This window comes from Musca domestica, unplaced genomic scaffold (genome assembly GCF_030504385.1).
Source record: "Musca domestica strain aabys unplaced genomic scaffold, Musca_domestica.polishedcontigs.V.1.1 5, whole genome shotgun sequence".
NCBI classification, from domain to species: domain Eukaryota; kingdom Metazoa; phylum Arthropoda; class Insecta; order Diptera; family Muscidae; genus Musca; species Musca domestica.
In genome coordinates, this window is record NW_026712346.1 from 3976398 (window position 1) to 4003389 (window position 26992).

General features: G+C 34.8%; 1 protein-coding gene and 1 long non-coding RNA gene across 9 annotated transcripts in view; one reads left to right on the top strand and one right to left on the bottom strand.

Annotated features, from left to right (window-relative positions):
• Positions 1-26992, bottom strand: part of LOC101893166 (protein son of sevenless) — a 292107-nt gene that overhangs the window by 127566 nt on the left and 137549 nt on the right. For 7 of the 8 annotated variants that reach the window (XM_059128325.1, XM_059128319.1, XM_059128322.1 and 4 more), the window contains exon 11: positions 7492-8223. The exons of the other annotated variant lie outside the window; for it this stretch is intronic. In XM_059128325.1, the coding sequence (XP_058984308.1) occupies positions 7492-8223 (732 nt within the window). The remainder of the gene's footprint in view (positions 1-7491; positions 8224-26992) is intronic. 8 annotated transcript variants of the gene reach the window in all.
• On the top strand, positions 1228-6815 carry LOC131805081 (uncharacterized). Its single transcript, XR_009343506.1, has 4 exons — positions 1228-3418; positions 3468-3606; positions 5803-5866; positions 5921-6815. It is a non-coding gene; the product is annotated as an uncharacterized LOC131805081 (long non-coding RNA).

Consider the following 26992-nt stretch of genomic DNA (forward strand, 5'->3'; position numbering starts at 1 on the left):
CCTTGTAACTCTCGGGATCAGCATCCAATTTTGTAAACGTGAATAGATTTGAAACTATTTTATTTTTAACCCAAAATATTATATCGTTAATGTCCCGTGCAATTTTTTTATTTGTTTTCAAGAGAATTGTAAACGGAAATTCAAATACAAAATAAAATATTTTTTCTTTAATTTTATTTTTTGTGGAAGCTAATATTAATTGTTTTACTGTCAAAACTAGGACACCTACACCTATATGAAAGAGCGTGACAGCTGCGGAGCCAAAACCATGGACCCCAATGGACGTTAAAAGTTTTAGTAAACTAAAGTAACAAGTAAAAAAAATTAAGTGATATTTCTCTCGCCGAGATGGAATCAGAATATTGGTAGCGATCAGCAAATATTGCAAAACTACCAGTTTCGCTTTCTTTCAAACTTCAAACAATCCCATAGAAAAAAGTAGCCAGGATCATGAAGTACCGAATATTGGTTGGTACCATTATATGAAAACCGTAGACAAATATGAACAATGTTTGGACACCGGTAGAACCCATTATTAACTACAAATAACGAATTTTAAACTAACCCGATATATGTTTGGACACAGGTAGAACCCATTATTAACTACAAATAACGAATTTTAAACTAACCCGATATAAAATGTGACATAATAAAATAACGAATATCGCCCATTACAAGGGCGATATATAACGTTACAAAGGCGGCATTTGAGTTGAAAATGCTATACACCAGTAACGGGTAGAACTCGTTATAAAGTCATAATACCAAATTTTAAACAATTCGGTGGTCATATGGCTTAAATCATCAAGCGGGGGTTACCATATATGGGCGTGGACCGATATACCTCATCTTCAATACCAACAATCTTAGATACCATTAAACTATTTCAAAACTGTACGTCAAATAATGTATTTTGTATTGTGATTTCAACAGACGACTTAGAGTTTTATGGTGATCAGGAATATTTAGGTTTTACAAACGGAATGACAAATTTAATGTACCATACTTTTCATGCTGGATGGTATAAAAATAGCTCATTTAGTGAACACACTACAGTGATATAGTTTATCATTTCTTTAAAAAATATCTGATTTACTTACAAAAAAAAAAAACCCTTTATGCATGAAAAATTCCGAGAAATAACTTTTTTTTCGAAATAAAAAAATAAAAAGTATAATTGTTTTCCATTGAGAAAACACATCCAACTTAAGGGACACACGTCACCCAATATTTTGGTTTGGATTGCTTAATTCCAATATGTATGTTTATGTCAAGTAAATAATAATGTCGATTTAGCTAGACTATAGTGACTCGTTGTGGAATGTAGTCTGTCAGTTAAGAGATTAGCAGTTAATGTGTATATCCCTGGATGATTAGCTGTGAATTGAGTTTTATTTTAGTTTGCTTTTAGGCTATAATCAGCGTTGACAGAACAGATGAGAGTGTAACACTTTGCCTTATTTTCCCATGGTGTCTTGTTCTATGAAAATCTAAAATTAAAACCTCCATAAAGGGAGAAATGTTATATGAGCCGCCAGAGGCTAAAATCCTTTGATAAATTAAATATGCTTCATTTCATTTTCTAATAAAACAAGAACTAACTCCCTGGTCTGCTAATGACTTTACTTAGCACCATTGTTGCGAAAGTGGAGATTTATGCCCAAAAATGGGCTTAAAAATGTGAAATTGATGACCTGGGCGGATTTCCGGTATTTTTTTGGTTTGGCATATTGATATTTTTTCTTTTTTCATGTTTTTCAAAATCTTCATTCTGCAAAAGATTTTACTTTTCAGTATTTGAAAAATTGAAGAAAAACAACTAAAACACATTAAATTCGTTTAATATCCCCTTTAAAATTGCATGGATATACCAAAACGTGGACTTACATTTACATACTCTATAGCAGTGGGCGGTATACTTTGTGAATATCACGTATTCGATTTAAAACACTGATTTTTAAAAATATGGCTAAAATCAGAAGAACAATGAACATCCGTAGGTGCCGTTATATGTGGATTGTAGCAAAACGTGGGTCTGCATAGACACTGTTGTGTCATGGGATGTAGATGTAGTAAACTATTGCGTTAGAAACTGTAGCCAAAACTGAAAAAAATAAAGACTGTCGGCAGGTACCGTTATATAGAGGCTATGTAGACAATGCTTTGCGCCGTAGGTAGAACGCACCATGACATCTCACCAAATCGTTTCTAAAGACAGATCGCAATGGGAAAGCTCAATGGTCCGAACTCCAAGAATTCAACAACCTTTGCTTCAGGAAACTGCCTACTACCAAATACCCGTAACAAGACTAATCCTCCCAGCAAAGGAAGCGGCACCTGCGAACGAGAGTGAAGAGCTTCAGTATTCCAACACCACTGATCCCAAGGGAATTGAAATGGAGGTCAACAAGTTGGAACATTGCTGCAACATTTTAACTTATATGAGTGGATTGTGCGTAATTCTTTAAATGAAGTTACAGTTATTGCCCCAACAAGTTATGCTGGCCGCTAATTTGTCTATCATCTCGAAAGTAAGCGAAGAATTCTACGTAGTATTAGATATCCTTCCTCCCAGGAACTATCACAACAGTTTTCAATAGTTGATATTGGAGATGTCATTCAAAACATTTGAACTAGATGGAATCACAATGGTAATGCTGAAAAAGCTAGATACATCGGGAGTTGACTACCTGATAAAAGTCCTCAACCTCTCACTACCCACGTACATCGTTCCGAAACCTGATAAATAGGTCGGGTCGTTCCGATACTGAAGGAAATGATGTCAACAAAGGCGAATGATAAAGCCAATTTCGGTTTTATCGTCAGTAACAAAGACTATCGACATTTTACTCTTCCCCATTGTTACTTCTTACGCTATTCGGTTGCTTTCCGTCAGCGACATAGCACAACGACAGCATAACGGCATATCCACATATATCAGTAGAGGGTTTTTTTGGAATCGGTTATTGGTTACGCCGTCACGACGAGGTCGGTACGATGCCCGTAGTATGAATGTACCATTGTTTTGTAGTCGATTGTTAGTTATCGATAATTATTTCGAGTTCCTTGTTGCTTTCCATTTCTTTTTATTCTTGTAGTTTTGTGATGTGAGTGATGTGATTCCGGGTTATAGCTGTATGTTGTTTTTATGAATGAAGTTGCACAATTCACGAAAGTTTTCACAGGCAAAACTTTTGAGTACTGCAGGTAAATTTGAAAATTTTGTAAAGAAATTGTAATTCATTCTGTCATTATTGTATATATGGACAGGTAAGTTTTTCCATATGATGAGGAACAGGTAAGTTTTTCCATATGTATGACCAGTGAGAAGTCTGTTTATAACCTTAATTTCTCCAAGTGACATGTTGAATCCTGAAAACCAATGGCGGTTTGGTGGCTCTGGGAAGAATTGTGAGAAGTGCTTTTACTGATTGAAATTTATAATTCTCCTTCCATTCACTCCATAGATGTTGGTGGATTAGGGAGCGAGCATCTTTTATCGAGAGGCCAGTTTGTATGATTGAACCAACTTCAGCTGCATGTTTGGCGAAAAAGTCTGCACGTTCATTAGCAGCAATGCCTATATGCGAGGGAATCCAGATGATGGTGAGTTGTATTAGACTTGAGTTGTTTACCTTTTGTAGAATATTGTTGGCCAGGTAGTTTTGGGTACCATTTTGTTTTAAAATTAGACATGTATTTTTACTATCGGTAAGAATGGTGGCTTTTCTGATGTTGTCGTCTATCATTATGTCTATTGCATTATTGATGGCGTGTAATTCTCCCATAAGTGATGACATTTTTGCCGGTATTTTGAATAAGAAGTTTTGATCATTTGAGATATTGCATACAGCACAACCAGTCGTAGTACTGGAAATCGAGGCATCGGTTGCCCATATCGTGTGTCCTGTGTTTTGAAGTCGTTCAGTTTTTTCTTGCAGTATTACTCTATAAAATTCATTGGGTTGTGTATTTTTTGTAGAGTTTAATAAGTTTAAGAAGAAAGTGAATTTACTACTGAGATATTCTCTCTGATTTACTATAGTTTCGTTGAGAATGTGTTTAAATTTCATGTAGATTAAACCCAAACTGGTCTTGTTGGTAGGGTTGTTTGCAATATTTTGGTATAACTGTCGGTTGTGACACTTAAATTGTATTAATTCCTAGAATTATAACTTTCTCACCTTTGCTTTTGTAATAGTTTATGGTGTACAGTGAATTGTTGATACACATTGAAGTTGACTGATGTTTCCTATATGCAAAAGTATTTGTTGGCAAAATATTTTCTTCATCAATGAATTGTTGCAAACGCTCTTTTACCATTAAGTTTATTATTTTAAATAGGACATATATTAGAGCAATGGGTCTAAAATTTGTGAACAATTCTAGATCTTTGCCCTTTTTGGGTATTGGGACAATCTTTATTTTCCTCCATTCATCTCTGATTTAAATGCTTCAAAAAAGTTGTTCTTTGCAGAGTCAGATAAATGATTTATCATTTCATAAGTTATGCCGTCTAGGCCAGCAGCAGAGGTTTTCTTCTTATTTTTTTAGCACCAGTAAAAATTCCCCCATTGTGAAAACGGAGTGATTACTAACAGATTTACAGACATAATTAAATGGATTGTCCGTTACTTGGTCTTTTAGATGAGATAGAAATAGTTTATTGTTGTTGGAGACCATCTGCCTTTAACATTTGATGATAAACTATTTTTGCACCCTCGAACAAATTGAAAAAGATGTTTTGAGCTGGGTTCTTTATTTAAATTTTGTATCTTATTTTTGAAAGTGTGATGTTTTGGCAAATTGTACTGCATTTTTGAATTTTTTATCTTTTCAATTAGATTTCTTGCGTTGACATCATTGCTACATAAGTCGTATGTTATTTGAGCAGCTAGTTAAATCTTTATTGTTTTTCCACATAAGAATCCCACCAAGCTTTTGGTGTTTTGATTCCTTTTAAAACATAAGTAGACTTTTTGTTTTTGCATTTTATCGCAGATTGTATATTTTCAAAGTTTTTGTTTAGTTGTATCTGACCAAGATTTCTCAATAATTGTTTTTTTGCCAAAAAAAAAATTTGTCCTTTGGACTTTGTTTTGTTTATATTCAATATTACAGGGTAGTGATGGCTTCCACCGATCATGTTTCTAAAAGTATTCCATTGTATTGGCAAGATTTTGTTGGTGAAGTATAGGTCTAAAACAGATCCACCCAGATCATTTATATTTTTTTTAAAGTATAGTTACCATTGTTTAGGCATTGAAAATTGGAAGCATCAAAGATCTATTTTATTGTTTTTCCCCGCTGTGAGACAAAAGAATCACCATATGCTGTATGTTTAGCATTGAAGTCGCCACATATAAAAGTGTTGATTTGGTTACCAAGCAGTAATATTAATTTAGGTAGTTATTTTTTTATTGTTGCACATCTCACTGAGTGTGGGAAATATATGGATACCAGAGTTAAACTGTTTGTTAAATTTGTGGTTTGGCAGATGAGAATATCCAAAGGTGTTTCGAAAGGGATCTTTTTGAACTGTATATTTTTTTGAATAGTAGGACAACTCCACCATAGTTGTCACTTCTTTTTTTTTTTTTTTTTTGGAGATTATTTTATAGCTTTGTATAGATGAAGAGTTTTGACTTTCGTCTATATTAAATATTTTACTCAGAATACATGTGTCTATATTTTGCTTTTTAAGAAAGAATTCTAGAAAATTCTTATTTTTCTTTAGACTTCGCACATTACATTGTAATAAATTCATATTTTTTAACTATAGTTTTTATTTTGAACTTTCAGATTCTGTATTATCTATTTAGAGTGTATTATTTGTGTTATAAGATGCGTTGTTTAATCCAGTGAGGTAAGGACTTTTGACTTTTTTTGGCAAACAGTGTTAATGTATTTTCTATTTCAGATACTTTTGAGAAACTTGCTTGTTGGAAAGTTGGTTGAGACGGTGTTATTTGAATCGGACTGGCTGTGACGTGATGAATTGGATTTCTAGGTGACGCTGTATTTTAATTTTGTGACTCTTTTATTTATTTCCTCATAAACGCTTCTTTTTGGAGTAGAGGGTTAATACACTTTTTACATTCGGCCCTATTATGGTTGTCGTCGGCCTCGCAAAATGAAGTCGAGGCGACAATAATATTAGGGTTGTCGTTTTTTGTCGATAGCGAAAATGATTACTATTATAGTTGTTGATACAACAGTCGACGTGAAGTCGATTTTTAAGAAAATCTGTCGCCGTAAAAAATTGTGACGACATTGTATTTTTTAGTCGACGGAAAACATAATTGTAACAGACGTTATAGATCATGAAAATGAGCCAGTGGACAATGCTGATGACGAGACTGATGTAACTACTATCTAAACTTCTCGATCGCCCAGAAAAAACAATGATAAAAAGTCATCAAGGAAAGAAGAAACTATTGAATTCTTGAAAGAGCAGTATAAACTTTTGGAACAACATAATCAAGAGTCAGGCAATGCAAATATGTTTGTTTGCTGCCTTAGCACTCGCCGCTGCACTACTAATACATTCTCCACTTCATCCTCACTTGAGCTTAAGATATGTAACGCATTTATAATATCCATTGTTTCACTATATTTTTTATTTTTCCAAAAGAGAATTCAAAATACAAAAAAAAAAATTTCTTATTTTGTCAATAACAAGGGAGTGTTGCCAACGCTTTTTTAGTTGTTGCCAACTTTTATTTTAAACTGTCGATGTCGCTTCAATGCCTTACCGTAATACCATCTTTGAATCGAAGCGACGGTTTGGGCGACTTGCACATAAAGTCGACGACGACTATAGAAACGAAAACCGTAATTGGGCCGATTCATTCATGTATTTTGGAGCATTGTTCACCAATTTAAGTGTTGTCAGAGTTCTTATGTAAAATTATTCTGAGGGTGATTTTACGATTACGTGTTTCGCGTTTATATGATATAAATTTGTAGAAAATGTGAAAAATGGCATCTTACATCCGTTTTTTTCTTATATAGACAGATAAAAAATGTGCTTTAATTTTTTTTCATAATTTTAAGCTGTGTTCTTGTGGTATTTTTTCTGAAATGTTAAAAACCGAAAACAACATATTTGTTAAAGTATACATTTAAGAAATTCCCGAAAGAATTATTGACTTTAAACTAGCAATCTGAAGGTGTTAGGTTCAATTACCAGTCATAATTCTGATATTTCAATAGTCCACAATTAGGTGAGCTAGGGAATGGGTAATAACGGTCGACTGCCATTTGGTATCTTGTCAATAATTAAAAAAATTGCTCTCTAGAAAGAGAACTGCTCATCCGATTTTGTTAAAACTTGGCAATCCTAATATTTGTATCTTTGCTTGGACAAATGTAAAAATTGACAATATCGGCCATTCCTTCTGGTATTTTCTTTTGTGTTTTATGAAAATTACAGGTAGTTAGGTCTTTTGACATTTCTTAAATAGGCAATAAACACTATATTTGACTTACCCTAATTGTAGCATCGGCCATTAAACAGTAGGGCTGATTCTGATACTGCTGAATTTCGCCTATAATTTCGGAAACTTTTCGACGCTTAGAAAAATTAATAAGTTGTGTATTGGGTAAAAAGTCCGGGTTGCCTTCTTCTAAATGTAGTATATTCGTTAAATAGCGACCAAAAAATGGAACGCAGGGTGGGTTTATAGATCGTAAACGTTCTTGGTACTTTTTCAAATGTCCGTCATTCATTTCACGACATTCCTCCAAAAACTTCTCATATCGTGCTGGCAGACCTTGGAATGTCAATTTTAAGCGATATACGGACGCACTGCCCATTGCAGCGCTAATGGACAATATTCCATTGAAGTTATTTAGCTCCAACATTACCATCATTACTTCTATTGCGCGGGTTACCATAGCCACCCGTTCTTCGTAATTTTCAGCTTCAATTATTGTTTTTTCTATCCATCGAGTAACATTTGTAGTATGTTTCATAATTTTTAGCAAATTTGGACTTTTTATTTCCTTGTCCTTCTTTGTCCATGGCGATCCAACCAATTCAGATGGCTTCACATTTTTATAGAGCTCAAACTCTAGTAAAGTAAGTTGTCTGGCCAACTCCAATGGGTGCAGTGTTAAGAGAGTTATTTCAGATTCGGGAACAGTAAGGTGATGTTCTATAGGAGGAGGACTATGACCATATGCAAACGTGATTTGTTTTTGACACTTTTCCTGTTCGCTCTAAACGGAAAATAAAGAAATAAGACGTAAAGCAATTAAATTTTACATAGCGTAATTGGAAATTATAGCAAATATTTAAAAGTGAAAACTTTGAAGACTGGAAGTTGTCAGTGGAGGCATATTTCAAAATTAAAGGTCTGTGGAAATCCATCCATGGGACGGAAGTTGAAGAAAACAAGAAAATTCAATCTAAGGCCGAATTAGTCTTATTGGTGGGCATATATACGAGAATGTACAAATGTAAAATATATATGGACTGCACTAGCAAAAAATTATGAGGACAATGCCCTGGTGAGGAGAGTTGTATTAATTCAAAAATTCGGCTCAATAAAATTGAAAGATTGTCCAAAGGTTAATGAATATTTGAATGAGATAATCAAATCGGCGCACAAATTAAGGGCTGTTGGACGCTACAAAGTTCACAACATTGCAAGATGTGAAGAATGAAGCAATTGAAATGGCTCGAGCCGGAAACAAAAAGAGATTTGGCAAACATGTGAAAGTACCAAAGTGTTATAACTGCAATCAATATAGTCATATAGCCGCTAAATACCCGAATAAATCATCCAAGAAATTATTCGCAAAGAAATGGGAGCTTTTCCGGTACATGATTAGTATTTCGATTCCGGCGCCACTTCCCATATGTGTTCAAGTAAGAAATTGTTCAATGATCGATATGAAGAAAGAAATTCTGAGGTAAATATTACAAATAATTCTACAATGCGTGTTGTGCGTGTTGAAAATGTCGATATGGTTTTGTTAGTGTGAAACTCTAAGAAAGAAAACTGTTACTTTTAAAGACGTTCTGCACATTTCGGATTATATGTTAATCTGCTCTCCATATCTAAAATTTTTGAAAATGGATTCAAAGTTGCATTTGATGTCAAAGGCTGTAAAATTATCAACAATTATGGCGATATTATTATGACGGGATTTTTAGTTTAAACAGCGTTTCGAATGAATTTTTCAACCGACAAAGCAATAGTTTCTTAACGAAAAATCGAAGAAGTTATTTTGTGGTATGAGCAAATCGGTCATATTAACAATGAAACACTGAAGAAAATTGCATCAGGGGGTGTTATTGGAGTAAATTGTGAGATAAGTATAGAAAATTGTATTACTTGCTTGAAAGGGAAAATATTATGAAAACCATTTAATGATAAAGGAACTATAGCTAACGGTATATATTGTATTTAATTCACACCGATCTATGTAGTCCAATGAAATCAGACTCAATTTGTGGTTTTCAATATATACTAACTTTTATAGAGTATACTACAGTATACTGTAATGAAGGAATGAGACGAATGTCGACAAAAATGAAAACGACATTTATCACTAAACTATTGTACCACATTCGCCTCAGAAAAATGGTCTGTCTGAAAGAATGAACAGGACCATAATATAAAAAAACTAGGTGTCTTTTAATTCAGTCATGCCTTTCCAAGTAGTTTGGGGCTTAAACCGCAAAAACACTGTAGTTCATTTAATTAACTTAACACCGAAAAAAAAAATTCAATAAAATTTTTCCGGAAGAAACATGGTCAGGTAAGAAGCCCAGTTTAACATATCTCAGAGTATTTGAATTTAGAGCCGTGATTCACATCCCTAAGCAAAAACCAAAGAAATAGGAGCAAAAGTAAAATAAGTTATATATGTTGGCTACAGCAATTTCAAAAATACATATCGTTTCTTTGATCCCAGTAGAAATAGCGATGATGATATGTTTATAGACCAAATGGACGTAGTAACAGGTTTTCTGCAGTGTGAATTAAAAAGAGGAAATGTATTTGAAAATTCCAAAAGGTCTTGAGAAAAAGAAAGGAAAATTTTTTAAACTAAAGAACTCACTATATGGTCTTTAACAATCTCGCTTGAGCTAGTCTCTGGTGACCCATGCATGGAATGTATGGGGGTAGCAGTCAAGTGTGGAACTGCCGATGTAGAGGTGCTTAATGTGTATATCCCGCCGGTTAATCATGCCATACTGTTCCGGCCAGGTTTGAAACGTTATATAATCAACTATATGTGTGAACGCCAGTCGTACGTGGAATTCCGGAACAAGAATTCCAAAGCCCGTAGAATGAAACAGGGAGTTCCCCAAGGTGGGTGATATCTCCGGAACTGTTTAACCTCGACCTTTCCGGAATTCCTCGACCTCCAGACGGCATAGAGATCGTAACGTATGGGGATGATTGTACGATCATGACGTCGGGCCCAGTGGTCGGTGACATATGTGAAAGGCTGAACCCCTTTCTCGCGGAGCTTGCCGCATACTTCCACGCGAGGAATATGAAAATATTCGCCACGAAATCAACGGCCACACTCTTTACCACATGGTCTGCGGAGATGAGAACACAGTTGAATGTGCAGGTCGAGGGAAATTTAATTGACACCACGAACTAACCCAAGATTCTAGGAGTCACATTCGACAGCATGTTCAAGTCGTCCGCGCAAGCATGAAAAATAGAAACAAGGTCCTCAAGCCGCTAGCCGGCAGCACATGGGCTGCGGATAAGAAAATCTCGTTGACCTTTTATAACGCGATAGGTCGGTCTGTGGTCAGCTAATACTAGTGCTAAGCACATCCTGTACCTGTTTGGGTATTACCGTGAGAGTCATGCCAACCATCATATAGTGGATAAATCTCCCCCACCCAGGCGCGTCAGGAAGAACATACACGATCTAGAGAGGGAGGTCCAACGCTACAAGAATGAACCTCTAGATCAAGAAGCCTATCAGGCAAGTTTGAGTGGCATTCTTACGGATGCGCGGAGTCCACCCCATCCATTGCAGCTGAAGAACGTCAGCTGCCTAGACAAGGCGCAATTAGTTTTGGCGCAATTAGTTTAGGTGCAATTAGTTTTGGCGCAATTAGGTTCAAGATGGTGTAGTCGTCTCAATTCGTATTGGGCACGAATTGATGAAGATGTACGTGACGATTGCTCGGCGTGTGATACAGGCCCGCACAATACGCTACACCTCTTTAATTGCACAGTCAAACCTACCCAACTCAATCCAGAAGATCTCTGGCTACCGCTCATTAAAGTAGCCGAATTTCTAAACCTGGAGCTCGAACCAGATTAGCAGAACGCAAACACTTGCATGTACTACTGCTACAACAACAAGTACCAAAGCTGAATACATAGTAATGGCGGCATCTGCGCAAGAAGGATTAAGGTTGGGATCACTATTTAAATAGCTTGAAAATGTTCTTTCATCAGTATAAATTGCGACAAAGTGCAATACGTTCGAGCCATCACAGCACATACCGTGCACGATCGAAACACATTAAAACACCATTTCATTAGGGAATTGATTAAAGATAAAAATGTTTTTCGAAAAACTAAACACAAACGAGATGATCGCCAATTCTCTGATGGGATTAGGAGTTCAATCTAGTAGGAGTGTTGAAACGTAGTGACCGTCTTCCTGTTCTCCAATAAAACTTTTCTTATTCCCCGGATTCTTCTTGTGGAATCGTTATTTTTGCTATTCGTTCACGTCATGTCATTCCAATTTTAATTTGAGCACGCAATTTGATTAAATGTTTGATCAAAAGATTGAAATTTGCTAGCATAGCCTTGTTTTTGTTCATGCACGCATCCTTCAATTCTCTGTCGTAATATCCTTTCCAATTGTTATTTCCTCGTTAGATAATCACATTTAACAAACAACATCCATTCTAATGGAGGTTTCAATAGATTAAATTTTTCGTATGATGTTTTAAGACACATAAAAATTGTATTTTTGGAGAAGAAATTATTTTTCTTAATTCCTGAAGCTGTGGGCGACCCACACCATAGTTGAGTATGATTTTATAAAAACTAGTGTAAATGAAAAATTTAAATTATTTTACCGTCCCATTGAGTTGAGCAAACTTTAAGGTAGCAATCTAAAGGTGTGGTGTTTCATTTCTTTAACAGTGATACTTCAATCAAAACTACCACTCTAAACATTTATATTTTTAATTGTATTCGCTGATATAAACATATTATGTTAAATGCTATATTTGTTGTTTTATTTAAGTCTACACTTTATTTGTCCTGAACTGTCTTCCGAATAAATGGTTTTGTCCGTTTATCACATTTTCCCTTTCTTGACAATTTGAACATTACTTAATTATGGAATTTGTCTAAAAAATTTATTTGCCAAATTATATTGAAATCGGTTCAGATTTGGATATAGCTTCCATATACATTTTCGCTCCCCAAACACGCTATGTACCACTTATTTCAATGAAATTTGGAATGTGCAACGGAATTTGAAACGAACATACATTTGTCAAATTTTATTGAAATCAACTCAGATTTGGGTATAGCTCTCATATATATTTTCCGACGATTTCATGTATTTTATTGCAATATTTGAATTGCAACAAATATTTTCTTCAAATTCTTGAATTTGAATATATGAAATTTGTATATAAAATTTGTATATAAAATTGTGAATGCATATAAAAGAAAAAGGGATATCGAAGCGCACCGGATTCAACTAGTTTTCTATATATGCCGTTATATGTATGGTTGGCATACCAAAAATTGCAGTTTTGATTGGAAAATACTTCTCAAGCATCAAAACACTTAAGATCTTAACGTACTTTTAAATAGCGGCTATGCCTAATGGGGAACCAATAATAAACAGTTATTTCCGGTATAGGTTTTACAATACTGAAAACTTTAATTGTCAAATTACAATTCATTAGGTAGAAATTTTAACAAAAACATGATGATTGGAATCATCCTTTATTGCGATTCCAACGGATGGCCTCACATACTGACGGATATAGTTTAATTGACATGGGATTTTACCCTGATCAAGAATACGTACCATGAGATGTACAAAACTAAATACTTCACAATATGGTCTTCTAAAAGCTACCAATTCAAATTTACTTTTGATTTGAAAAATGTTGCTAAAACCTTTATATTACTAAATAGCTGAAACCAATGTGCTTAACTAAGCCGTTAACTCCTCGAAATACTCATATCAGATCCAACAAAATGTATATATTATTGATCAGCGAAAAATTCTAAGACGATTTAGCTTTGTCCGTCCATCCGTCTGACCGTCTGTTGTAATCACGCTAGAGTCAAAACGTCTGTCCGTCTGTTGTAATCACTCAAGAGTTAAAACGAATAAAAATAGGAAGCTAAAATTTTGCATAGAATAGTCTTTTGTCTGCAGGTAGTTCAAGTTCGAAGATGGGCTATATCGGTCCTCGATATCGTATAGCCCCCATATAACGGTACCCCCGATATTCGGTACTTTGATGATTTTAGCCACATTTAGCTAGCTTTACTACCTGGAAGAGAATTGTCTATATAAGTCTACGATATCGTATAGCCCCCTTACAACGGCACCCCCGATATTCGTTATTTTGATGATTGTAGCCAAATTTTTCAATAAAATTGTCTGAAAACCACATAAGGATTACCTTCTGAGTACTTCATCCCCTGGAAGATTATTGTCTGTACAGGTCAACGGTATCGTATATCCCCAATATAACGATACCTCCCTATAGTCGGTACTTTTCAATGGAATTGTCTAAAAATCCATATTAGCCTACATACAACGGTACCCCGATATTTGTCGATTTTAGGGACGTTATTCACAGGAGTTGTTTCAAATTTCGTACCTAGAATTCGTAATGGGTACTATAACCTATGAAAAAAATTGCTTATACATTGCCCCATATAACGGCACCTCACGATATTGGGTATTTTGATGATTTTAGCCACATTATTTATTTCAAATTTGGTATTTGAAGAATTACAGTCTATGACAGAATATTGTTTATGCAGGACCAGGCCTTCGTACAGGCCCCATATATCGGTACCTCCCTATATTCGGTATTTTGATGATTTTAGCTACATTATTCACCGGATTTTTTCATTTTTCGTATTTCAATATTGTAATGGCTTATGACAAAAGTGGCCTAGGCCCACGGCTTCGTATAGACCGCATAACGGCTATATTCGGTATTTTAAAGATTTAAACAGAATTTTTGGCGAATGTTTTTTTTTTTTTTTTTTTTTTTGAAAATTTTCAAATTCGTTCCAAATGGTGATGGTTATTCAAAGTTCGGCCCGGCCGTAATTACTGTTTTTTTACTTGATATTTTTTTTTTTTTTTTGCTTTTTTTGCATTTGATTAAATTTATATTTAGACCAAATTCCGTCACATATTCATTGAAATTTGACATACATAGCTAGTTCGGTGTATCAAATACACGAAACCGTCCGAAAATTTATTTATTAGCTTTATCCAAATCTTAACCGATTTCAATATAATTTGACAAATGTATTTTTAGACCAATTCAGGCACACATTCCGAAATTTCATTAAAATTGGAAGTACATAGCGAGTTTGGTGCATCAAATATACGAAATCGACCGAAAATATATATGGAAGCTATATCCAAACCTCAACCGATTTCAATATCGTTTTCGAAATTTATTTTTATACCAAATTTCGTTACTCATTCCAAATTTCTTTGAAATTGGAGATATAATGCCTGTTTGTGCATCAAATTTATGAAATCGGCCGAAAATATGTATGGGAGCTATATCCTTCAAATACATGAAATCGACCGAAAATATATACGGGATTAATATCGAAATCCGAACCGACTTCAATATAATTTCGCAAAATGTATTTTCGTACCAAATTCCGTTACATATATCAGGTTTCATTGAATTTGGAGATACATAGCGTGTGTGGTGCATCACATACGTGAAATCTTGGCTACATGGCTTTAATTTAATTTTTAAATATAAGGTGTCATAATATTGTCATTAAAAATTTAATTAAAGCGATGTAGCCACGACATTTGAAACACTTAACAAGTAAAAAGCAGGTAAGTACTGTCAGACCGAACTTTTTATATCCTCCACCATTTGGAAGGAACTTGAAAAGTTAAAAAAAATTCGTCGAAAAGTACTGTTTAAATGAATATAGTTACACATATGTGCAAAATGTTAGCCTTCTATGTAAATTCGTTCGAAAGCTATCGTGATTAAAACAGACAGACGGATATCGCTAAATAGACTTATAACTTTACGCTGATCAAGAATGAGTATTTCGAGAAGTTACAAACGGAATGAGAAAGTTAATATACCCTCCATATTATGGTGGAGGGTATACAAATATGCATTAAACACTAATACTAAAACAACGCGGTCCGGTTATTTAGTATATATATATATAAAATAGTAGTTAAATAACTGACAGACGGACTGACGAAGCGACTGAATGAGATTTGGCATGAGCGTCACTGATGGAGTGCAGGACAGATGTACCGAAGAGTTTGAAAAGTACAAAGTGCTACTAAATTGGGTATTGGGCAAAGGGATAGAGCTGGAGTCCCGAAATTTAATACTGAGGTCTCTGTTATTATCTGGGTGAGTTTGGAAGTGCGTCCTATATTTGTACGAAAAGTACTAAATTTGGTATTGAGTTTTTTGCTTTTTTTGGCACATCCTCCTAAGCCAAAAAACACTTCCTCTTGAATAAATAAAAAGTGGTTATAAGGCCGTAATTTTTATTTTCCCATACATTTTTTAAACAGCTTTGGAGTTAACATTCCATGCTGACATTTTTGGGCGACAATTCGTTTAATTTGTGCTTATTTGATCCAAAACCAATTTATTTTAGTATTATTATTCAGTTTTCACATAACTCCAATGGGTTTTTAGATATAAAATTGTGAATGCATATAAAAGAAAAAGGGATATCGAAGCGCACCGGATTCAACTAGTTTTCTATATATGCCGTTATATGTATGGTTGGCATACCAAAAATTGCAGTTTTGATTGGAAAATACTTCTCAAGCATCAAAACACTTAAGATCTTAACGTACTTTTAAATAGCGGCTATGCCTAATGGGGAACCAATAATAAACAGTTATTTCCGGTATAGGTTTTACAATACTGAAAACTTTAATTGTCAAATTACAATTCATTAGGTAGAAATTTTAACAAAAACATGATGATTGGAATCATCCTTTATTGCGATTCCAACGGATGGCCTCACATACTGACGGATATAGTTTAATTGACATGGGATTTTACCCTGATCAAGAATACGTACCATGAGATGTACAAAACTAAATACTTCACAATATGGTCTTCTAAAAGCTACCAATTCAAATTTACTTTTGATTTGAAAAATGTTGCTAAAACCTTTATATTACTAAATAGCTGAAACCAATGTGCTTAACTAAGCCGTTAACTCCTCGAAATACTCATATCAGATCCAACAAAATGTATATATTATTGATCAGCGAAAAATTCTAAGACGATTTAGCTTTGTCCGTCCATCCGTCTGACCGTCTGTTGTAATCACGCTAGAGTCAAAACGTCTGTCCGTCTGTTGTAATCACTCAAGAGTTAAAACGAATAAAAATAGGAAGCTAAAATTTTGCATAGAATAGTCTTTTGTCTGCAGGTAGTTCAAGTTCGAAGATGGGCTATATCGGTCCTCGATATCGTATAGCCCCCATATAACGGTACCCCCGATATTCGGTACTTTGATGATTTTAGCCACATTTAGCTAGCTTTACTACCTGGAAGAGAATTGTCTATATAAGTCTACGATATCGTATAGCCCCCTTACAACGGCACCCCCGATATTCGTTATTTTGATGATTGTAGCCAAATTTTTCAATAAAATTGTCTGAAAACCACATAAGGATTACCTTCTGAGTACTTCATCCCCTGGAAGATTATTGTCTGTACAGGTCAACGGTATCGTATATCCCCAATATAACGATACCTCCCTATAGTCGGTACTTTTCAATGGAATTGTCTAAAAATCCATATTAGCCTACATACAACGGTACCCCGATATTTGTCGATTTTAGGGACGTTATTCACAGGAGTTGTTTCAAATTTCGTACCTAGAATTCGTAATGGGTACTATAACCTATGAAAAAAATTGCTTATACATTGCCCCATATAACGGCACCTCACGATATTGGGTATTTTGATGATTTTAGCCACATTATTTATTTCAAATTTGGTATTTGAAGAATTACAGTCTATGACAGAATATTGTTTATGCAGGACCAGGCCTTCGTACAGGCCCCATATATCGGTACCTCCCTATATTCGGTATTTTGATGATTTTAGCTACATTATTCACCGGATTTTTTCATTTTTCGTATTTCAATATTGTAATGGCTTATGACAAAAGTGGCCTAGGCCCACGGCTTCGTATAGACCGCATAACGGCTATATTCGGTATTTTAAAGATTTAAACAGAATTTTTGGCGAATGTTTTTTTTTTTTTTTTTTTTTTTTGAAAATTTTCAAATTCGTTCCAAATGGTGATGGTTATTCAAAGTTCGGCCCGGCCGTAATTACTGTTTTTTTACTTGATATTTTTTTTTTTTTTTTGCTTTTTTTGCATTTGATTAAATTTATATTTAGACCAAATTCCGTCACATATTCATTGAAATTTGACATACATAGCTAGTTCGGTGTATCAAATACACGAAACCGTCCGAAAATTTATTTATTAGCTTTATCCAAATCTTAACCGATTTCAATATAATTTGACAAATGTATTTTTAGACCAATTCAGGCACACATTCCGAAATTTCATTAAAATTGGAAGTACATAGCGAGTTTGGTGCATCAAATATACGAAATCGACCGAAAATATATATGGAAGCTATATCCAAACCTCAACCGATTTCAATATCGTTTTCGAAATTTATTTTTATACCAAATTTCGTTACTCATTCCAAATTTCTTTGAAATTGGAGATATAATGCCTGTTTGTGCATCAAATTTATGAAATCGGCCGAAAATATGTATGGGAGCTATATCCTTCAAATACATGAAATCGACCGAAAATATATACGGGATTAATATCGAAATCCGAACCGACTTCAATATAATTTCGCAAAATGTATTTTCGTACCAAATTCCGTTACATATATCAGGTTTCATTGAATTTGGAGATACATAGCGTGTGTGGTGCATCACATACGTGAAATCTTGGCTACATGGCTTTAATTTAATTTTTAAATATAAGGTGTCATAATATTGTCATTAAAAATTTAATTAAAGCGATGTAGCCACGACATTTGAAACACTTAACAAGTAAAAAGCAGGTAAGTACTGTCAGACCGAACTTTTTATATCCTCCACCATTTGGAAGGAACTTGAAAAGTTAAAAAAAATTCGTCGAAAAGTACTGTTTAAATGAATATAGTTACACATATGTGCAAAATGTTAGCCTTCTATGTAAATTCGTTCGAAAGCTATCGTGATTAAAACAGACAGACGGATATCGCTAAATAGACTTATAACTTTACGCTGATCAAGAATGAGTATTTCGAGAAGTTACAAACGGAATGAGAAAGTTAATATACCCTCCATATTATGGTGGAGGGTATACAAATATGCATTAAACACTAATACTAAAACAACGCGGTCCGGTTATTTAGTATATATATATATAAAATAGTAGTTAAATAACTGACAGACGGACTGACGAAGCGACTGAATGAGATTTGGCATGAGCGTCACTGATGGAGTGCAGGACAGATGTACCGAAGAGTTTGAAAAGTACAAAGTGCTACTAAATTGGGTATTGGGCAAAGGGATAGAGCTGGAGTCCCGAAATTTAATACTGAGGTCTCTGTTATTATCTGGGTGAGTTTGGAAGTGCGTCCTATATTTGTACGAAAAGTACTAAATTTGGTATTGAGTTTTTTGCTTTTTTTGGCACATCCTCCTAAGCCAAAAAACACTTCCTCTTGAATAAATAAAAAGTGGTTATAAGGCCGTAATTTTTATTTTCCCATACATTTTTTAAACAGCTTTGGAGTTAACATTCCATGCTGACATTTTTGGGCGACAATTCGTTTAATTTGTGCTTATTTGATCCAAAACCAATTTATTTTAGTATTATTATTCAGTTTTCACATAACTCCAATGGGTTTTTAGATATCCACATTTTGTTGCCAGAATTTTAGATTTTTTAATGATTAATTGAGTACGTTTATAATCATCATCTTTAAAAATTGTTTTAGAAAAAAATATATTCTTTACTCTTCGGAAATGTAGTCAGTTTGTTCAAGAACAAATCTGAAACAAAATTTTCAAAAAAAAAAAAAAAAATTCTTCTCTATTTGCACAGAATTGCTTGAAAAATTACATATACTAAGATTCAACGACCATCAGATTCAACGATGATTACGAATCAATAATGATTTGTAATGTGCATGGCTGTTGATAATATCGAAGATATTTCGGCGTTTATTTGAGTTCTTAGTTGAAAATGTGCTGGTAGTATTTGCAATATTTTGTTATGATGATTTTTTAAAAACGGCAAGAAGTCAGTGTGATTCTTATTCACTTGTGAATGCTCGACACTTATAGAGCTTGTTTTGCACCAAAGTCGTAAAAACAAAAGTTAAATAACTGACAGACCGACTGATTTAAAATCAATGCCCTGACGAAGCGACTGAATGAGATTTGGGATGAGAGTCACTGATGGAGTGCAGGACAGATGTACCAAAGAGTTTGAAAAGTACAAAGTGCTACTAAATTGGGTATTGGGAAAAGGGATAGAGCTGGAGTCCCGAAATTTAATACTGAGGTCTCTGTTATTATCTGGGTGAGTATTGAGTTTTTTGCTTTTTTGGCACATCCTCCTAAGACAAAAAACATTTCCTATCGAATAAGGTTATAAGGCCGTAATTTTTATTTCCCATACATTTTTTAACCAGCTTTGGAGTTTACATTCCAAGCTGACATTTTTGGGCGACAATTCATTTAATTTGTGCTTATTTGATCCAAAACCAATTTATTTTAGTATTATTATTCAGTTTTCACATAACTCCAATGGGTTTTTAGATATCCACATTTTGTTGCCAGAATTTTAGATTTTTTAATGATTAATTGAGTACGTTTATAATCATCATCTTTAAAAATTGTTTTAGAAAAAAATATATTCTTTACTCTTTGGAAATGTAGTCAGTTTGTTCAAGAACAAATCTGAAACAAAATTTTCAAAAACAAAAAAATTCTTCTCTATTTGCACAGATTGAAAAATTACATATACTAAGTCACTTTCAGATTCAACGATGATTGCGAATCAATAATGATTTGTAGTGTGCATGGCTGTTGATAATATCGGAGATATTTCGGCGTTTATTTGAGTTCTTAGTAGAAAATGTGCTGGTAGTATTTGCAATATTTTGTTATGATGATTTTTTAATAACGGCAAGAAGTGAGTGTGATTCTCATTCACTTGTGAATGCTCGACACTTATAGAGCTTGTTTTGCACCAAAGTTGTAAAAACAAAAAGCTGAAAAAGTCAAGTGACCACTCTCTTCGCCGGAATGAAATGGTAGCTATTAACAAATATTGCAAAGCCGTCAGTTTCGTTTTGTAAAACATTGCTTTCTTTAATAGAGAATGATATGAAGTTAAGCCAATTGGGAAATGTTCTAGACTTAAGCAATCCTCTGATTGGATCTTCAAGAACTGAAAAATTCTATCTTAATCGTTGCGAAGTAAATTAGCCTGTTTCTCAGAATTATGAGGAATGATTTAGTAATATCATCTAGATACATTAACAATTTCGTATAATTTATAGAATTTGGTTAATCGTTGATAAATAAAAGAAAGAGTACCGGTTCAAGGTGACATCCTTGCGAAATATCCCAGGGAACATTAAACTATTTTGAAATACACCCTTCAAACAAAACTACCTGCAATCTATGTTGTAAGTAAGATGATATATATTTGACTAAGTTTTTTTGAGACCCATAACAATTTATATATTAGGATTTCATGGTTAACCCCATCAAACGCGAACAAATGTTTTAATACTGCTGAAGTAAAAGCCATGTTGATAAGGACTCAATAAGGATGGGATTTTGCGTAAAATTATCGTATTAATTAATTTTTCAAATAATTTTAGTATAACGCTTAATTTTGAAAGTTTTTATGATTTGAAATGTTCGTTAATTTGGGGATTTTGTTGGGGCAGCGTTCATCAATTCACCAAAATGTAGATTTGATGATCCCACGATCCCGTAACTTGGCAAAAGATCAGACATTCATCAACCCACCAAAACAACATTTTATTGATCCAACAGGATGTCATAAACAGCAACCATGGAAACAGTTGAAGGTCTACTTGCAGCTCAACAAAATACGGCGGATTAAATAGAAGCCATATTCCGGAATTATAAAAAGGAATGACATTAAGAAAAACAAACATTGATCCAACAAGATGTCATAAACAGCAACCATGGAAACAGTTGAAGATCTACTTGCAGCTCAACAAAATACGGCGGATTAAATAGAAGCCATAGTCTGGAATTATAAAAAGGAATGACATTAAGAAAAACAAAGGAGTACTTTCAGGAACGCTTGTATCGACTTGACACTGCATGGCAAGAATTTGAGAGCACTGATAATAAATTAAGGTGTCTATCAAATCTTCGTCAAGTACAAAGATCTATTTGAGTTTGAAATCAAGAGGCTCTGAATCACAGACACTGAACGACTCGAATCGAAGGAAGGTGCCACAATTTTACGAAATTGCTATTAACGTTCTTCGTAAGCAGAAGCCATGGCCTAAGAAATTACTGATAGAGCACAATATCAGGCAAAATCAACGCTGTCGACAAAAAACCGCTACAACCGAAGAAAAACAGTTGGGTGCACGTTGGATGACTTCTACAAAACATAAGCCGAATTGCACAACTTTAAATGTACTTTACAACAGCAAGATAGACCTTACAATGAAAGTACTCCTCCAAACCTCAACAGAATTGAGCCTTAAAAGACCTGTATACTCAACTCATTCACAATGTAGCAATGAACGAAGTTGAGAAAATGTTCAATTTGACGACACACCTCACAGATGAAGAAAAGAAACTGATAAACCATTTGCCAATTGCAAAAACAAAAACTACCACTTAAACGAAAACCGTTATATAGGGACTATACGAAGACGTGGACCTGCATACGAAATATTTTACCATAGGCTGTATTTCCCATTACGAACTTCAAATAATATAATGTCGATAAAAATACCGAATATCGGGAGGTATTGTTATATGGGGAATATACGAAGACGTGGACGTGGATCGGGAATATACGGGTGCTGTACGAAAACATGAACCTGCATACGACATTTTTTGTCCTAGGCTGTAGTTCCTGTTTCGAACTTAAATACAAAATTTGTAACAATTACGGTGAATAAAGTCGCAAAAATCATGAAAATTACGAATATCGGGAGGTATTGTTATATGGGGATATACGAAGACGTGGACCTGCATACGAAATTTTTTGTCATAGGCTGAAGTACCCATTAAGATTTTCCAATACGAAATTTGAAACGATTCCAGTGAAAAATGTTGCTGAAATCATCAAAATACCGAATATCCGGAGATACAGTTATATGTTGGCTATACGAAGACGTGGACCTGCAAACAAAATATTGAAAAAGATTGATCCCTAAACTCAAACCTTGTTTGAATAATCACTTGAAGACAAAAAGAGCAATGTAAATCTCGTTGAATTGCTTAAAATTATAGAGCATAGATTCCAAGCAGTGGAAAAGTGTCATGGTAATAACGTCAGCTACATCAAATCCAAGTTGCAAGGTATATGGATTTACTGTACATCCCATATATATCTGTGAGAAGATTCTGAATATGCCCTCAGCTCTGAGACTGCAATGGACAAAAAAATGAGACTTTGTGTCAAGTGTTTTAAATCAGCGCATACTGCCAAAATCAAATCATGACCATGCTCAAAGTGCGCAAAGAAGCAAAACACATTGCTGCATTTAGAAAAACAAAGGCAAGATCCATCAAAAACCTCTGTTGGAAATTCCGAAAATTCGTCAAATCCATCAATTGCTTGATTGGAATCAATGGCCGTACCTCAATATTCCGTGCTCTTCTAGATTCTGCATCACAAGTCAATCTGGTTACAAATCGAGTGTTAAACATGCTATCATTGGACTATACAGATTCTTCTTTGCGAATTGAAGGAACAGGCCGGAAAGTTCACAACTCATACCGTCGAATAAATTTAGAGTTACATGCATGCTCAGGCATTTTTACTACCAGAATAGAAGCGTTTATACGCCAAACCATAGTATCACCTCAGCCTACAAAATCATTCAACACATCAGATTGTAATCTTCTAGATAATATTAATCTAGAAGATCCATTTTCAGTTTCAATCAAATGGACAAAATTGATATGCTGATCGGAGCAGAATTTTATCACCACCAGATGCGGCCACAACAAATAAAAATGAAAAATTCTACGAAACAGAGCTTTGGGCTGGATCGTAACGTGTAAATTACAAGAAAACATCGTCAACAACCTGGTTACTTGTGCAGCCTTCACCCCAGAACAACCAACAACAAACGAGCTAATTGAAAATTTCTGAAAATCGAAGAAGCAAATACTTTAGAATGTGCATTATAGTTAGCTAAGAAACGTTGTAAAGATCATTTCTTACAAAACGTACAAAGAAACAGGGACGGTACCTTCCTTGTCCGCTTACCATTTGCAGAGAATCCATCAATCCTCGGATCTTCTAAAGTAATGGCCTTCAATCGATTTTTGTCATTGGTAATAACGGTTGAACCAGAAGGCAGAACTTAGAGCAGAATTCAAAAAAAAAAAAAAAAAAAATTATGTAAGAATATGAATATTTGTGCCACATGGAAGAAATCCTGGAAGATGGCATTCCAGATGTAGATTACATCATGTTTCATCACTGCGTATTGAAACCCGAAAGTTTAACTACAAATTTTTCAGAAGTATTTAATGCATCAACTAAAACATCCAGCGGTTTATCACTCAACGACATTCTTCATGCCGGACCAACTGTACCAAGTTAGCTATATTCGGTGCTGCTGAAATTTCGGATGCATAAATTCGTCTTTACTGCAGATATCGTCAGATGTTCCAGCTTGTTATTCAGAGATATAACAAACATCAAGATATCAAATATTATCGTCTCAAAATTGTCACCTACGGCATCTACTCAGCTCCATATTTAGCTACCAATGTCTACAACATCTAGCGACTCAAAATATTACAGAATATTTTGCATCAATGTTACGTGATAATTTTTATGTAACCGATTGCCTAAATGGATCCGATCCGAGTACTACATTGGAATCACAACAACAACTCAACTTAATCCTAAAAACGGCTAGTTTTAATCCTCGGAAATAATGTTCAAATCATCTCCAACTGTTAAATGGTATTGCACCTGGTATTGCACCTGAGGTCAAGAAAATCAATTTGGACATAGGCGAAAGCTCACACTGTTCGATTAAAACACTCATGCACAATGTGTAACAAAACGAATAGTAATCTCAGAACTTGCCAAGATATTGGAGTCAAAATGTTTTTGCAGGAACTGCGATAACGAATTATGGGATGACGAATTACTCTTGGATCTTCTAAAGGTATGGAACAAACTCTGAACGAACATAGAATCCCTAAACGAAATTAAAATCGATCGATTCGTATTCAAAAACATAAAACCAGTAACAAGGCAGCTTCATACGTTTGCTGATGGTTCGGAACGAGCTTATGGAACGGCAACCTACATTCGCTCAACATAGAAAGACAAAACTGTATCAACAAGACTAGTATGTTCTAAGTCCGGGTAGCACCATTTAAAAACAGACGCTGCCTCGACTGGAACTATGTGCCATAGTACTAGGAGTGGAGCTGACAAATAGAGTAAAGCTAGGTCTTCGCCTACAAAATGCACAATGTATAACAAAACGAATAGTAATCTCAGAACTTGCCAAGATATTGGAGTCAAAATGTTTTCGCAGGAACTGTGATGACGAATTATAGGATGACGAATTACTCTTAGATCTTCAAAAGGTATGGAACAAACTCTGAACGAACATAGAATCCCTAAACGAAATTAAGATCGATCGATTCGTATTCAAAAACATAAAACCAGTAACAACGCAGCTTCATACGTTTGCTGATAGTTCGGAACGAGCTTATGGAACGGCAACCTACATTCGCTCAACATAGAAAGACAAAACTGTATCAACAAGACTAGTATGTTCTAAGTCCGGGTAGCACCCTTTAAAAACAGACGCTGCCTCGACTGGAACTATGTGCCATAGTACTAGGAGTGGAGCTGACAAATAAAGTAAAGCTAGATCTTCGCCTACAAAATACTGCAAGCTTTTTCTGAACAGATTCAAAGATTGTCCTTGTTTGGATTGATTCGCCTGCAGCACCCTTTCGTACCTTTGTGGCAAACAGAATATCCAAAATACAAGAACTAGGCGACTAAAACCAATGGCACCATGTCAGCTTTAAGCAAAATCCAGCTGAAGCAATATTCCGAGGACTAGCAGCAGAAACCCTATCACAACTTTCAATTTGGTTTTATGGTCTTCTATTCCTACCAGGACAAAAAAGTGAATGGGGCAATTCATCTCCACTTTTTTTATATACTTTGCATCGAAGAACGAAAATAACAAGGCATGTTTTGAAAATATCGACCTCACCGCAAAGGTACGAAGACATCATAAATCGAATAAATCATCGAAAATCTTTTAATACTCTTCAGCGCACGATCGGCTATGTCTTGAGATTCATAACAAATTCCATAACTACGAAAATTTGTCGCCCATTCCACAAAGAACTCGATGCACATGAAATAGAAGGATCTCTGAAAGCTGTCATTAAAAGCTACGGAATTTGGGGATGAACTAGAAACACCTCCACATAAATCAAGTCTTTTGGCTTCAAATTCATTCTTGGATGAATACCAGGTAATGGTCGTCTGGAACAATCCACATTACCGATCAAGGTAAAGCAGCCAGGAATGTTACGGCATAATCATGTTTCGGGTGGATTATTGATGCAAACACTAAATGAAGACAATCATCACTGCGGTCCACAAGCATTATTGGCTGCATCCAGGGCGCAGTTCTGAATTATCAATGGGAAACAAACATCTACTGCTGAAGTGCTTCACTATGATACGAGGAATCGGAACCTTAGTGGTTGAAATAGAAGCCATTTTAAACTCGCGACCTTTAATTGCTCTCTCGTCATATTACGAAGATTTTCAAGCTCTTACACCAGGCCATTTTCCAGTAGGTGAACCATTAACATCAGCCGTGGAAGAAAATACCCAATTCTCAAAATTACATTTAAATGTAAGTTGAAAAATAACATCAGGGATTAAACACATATTTTGGAAGGAATGGGGGCAAAGATATTTACACGAACTAAAATAAAGGGAAAAATAGATGTCTCCTTCACCAAACCTAATTGAAGACATGCTTGTTATTCTCAAAAAAGATAATACTCCTGTATTACAATGACCAATGAGAAGAATCAGCCGAATTTACCAGGGAGATGATGGACTTATTAGGGTATGTGACATCAAACAGCAAAGGGCACTTTCAAGAGACCAATTCATAGATTGATACACCTCTTCAACGATCTTCACCTAACCCACAATGAGTATGACAAACCAACAATACAAAATAGTCAATCCTCATCAGAGGACAATATTATACGAGGGCGGTTCGGAAACTTCTTAGCCTATCAATGAAAGAGAATAGTCAGTTTTTCAAAAATATTTTCATTGTTCAATATAATCTCCTGAAACTTCAATACACTTAGTCCAACGCTTTTCTAGCAATTCTATCCCTTGATTAAAATAGTTTTCTTCAAGGTCTTCAAAATAGTGGTTTACAACTGTAATTGCATCTTCATTTG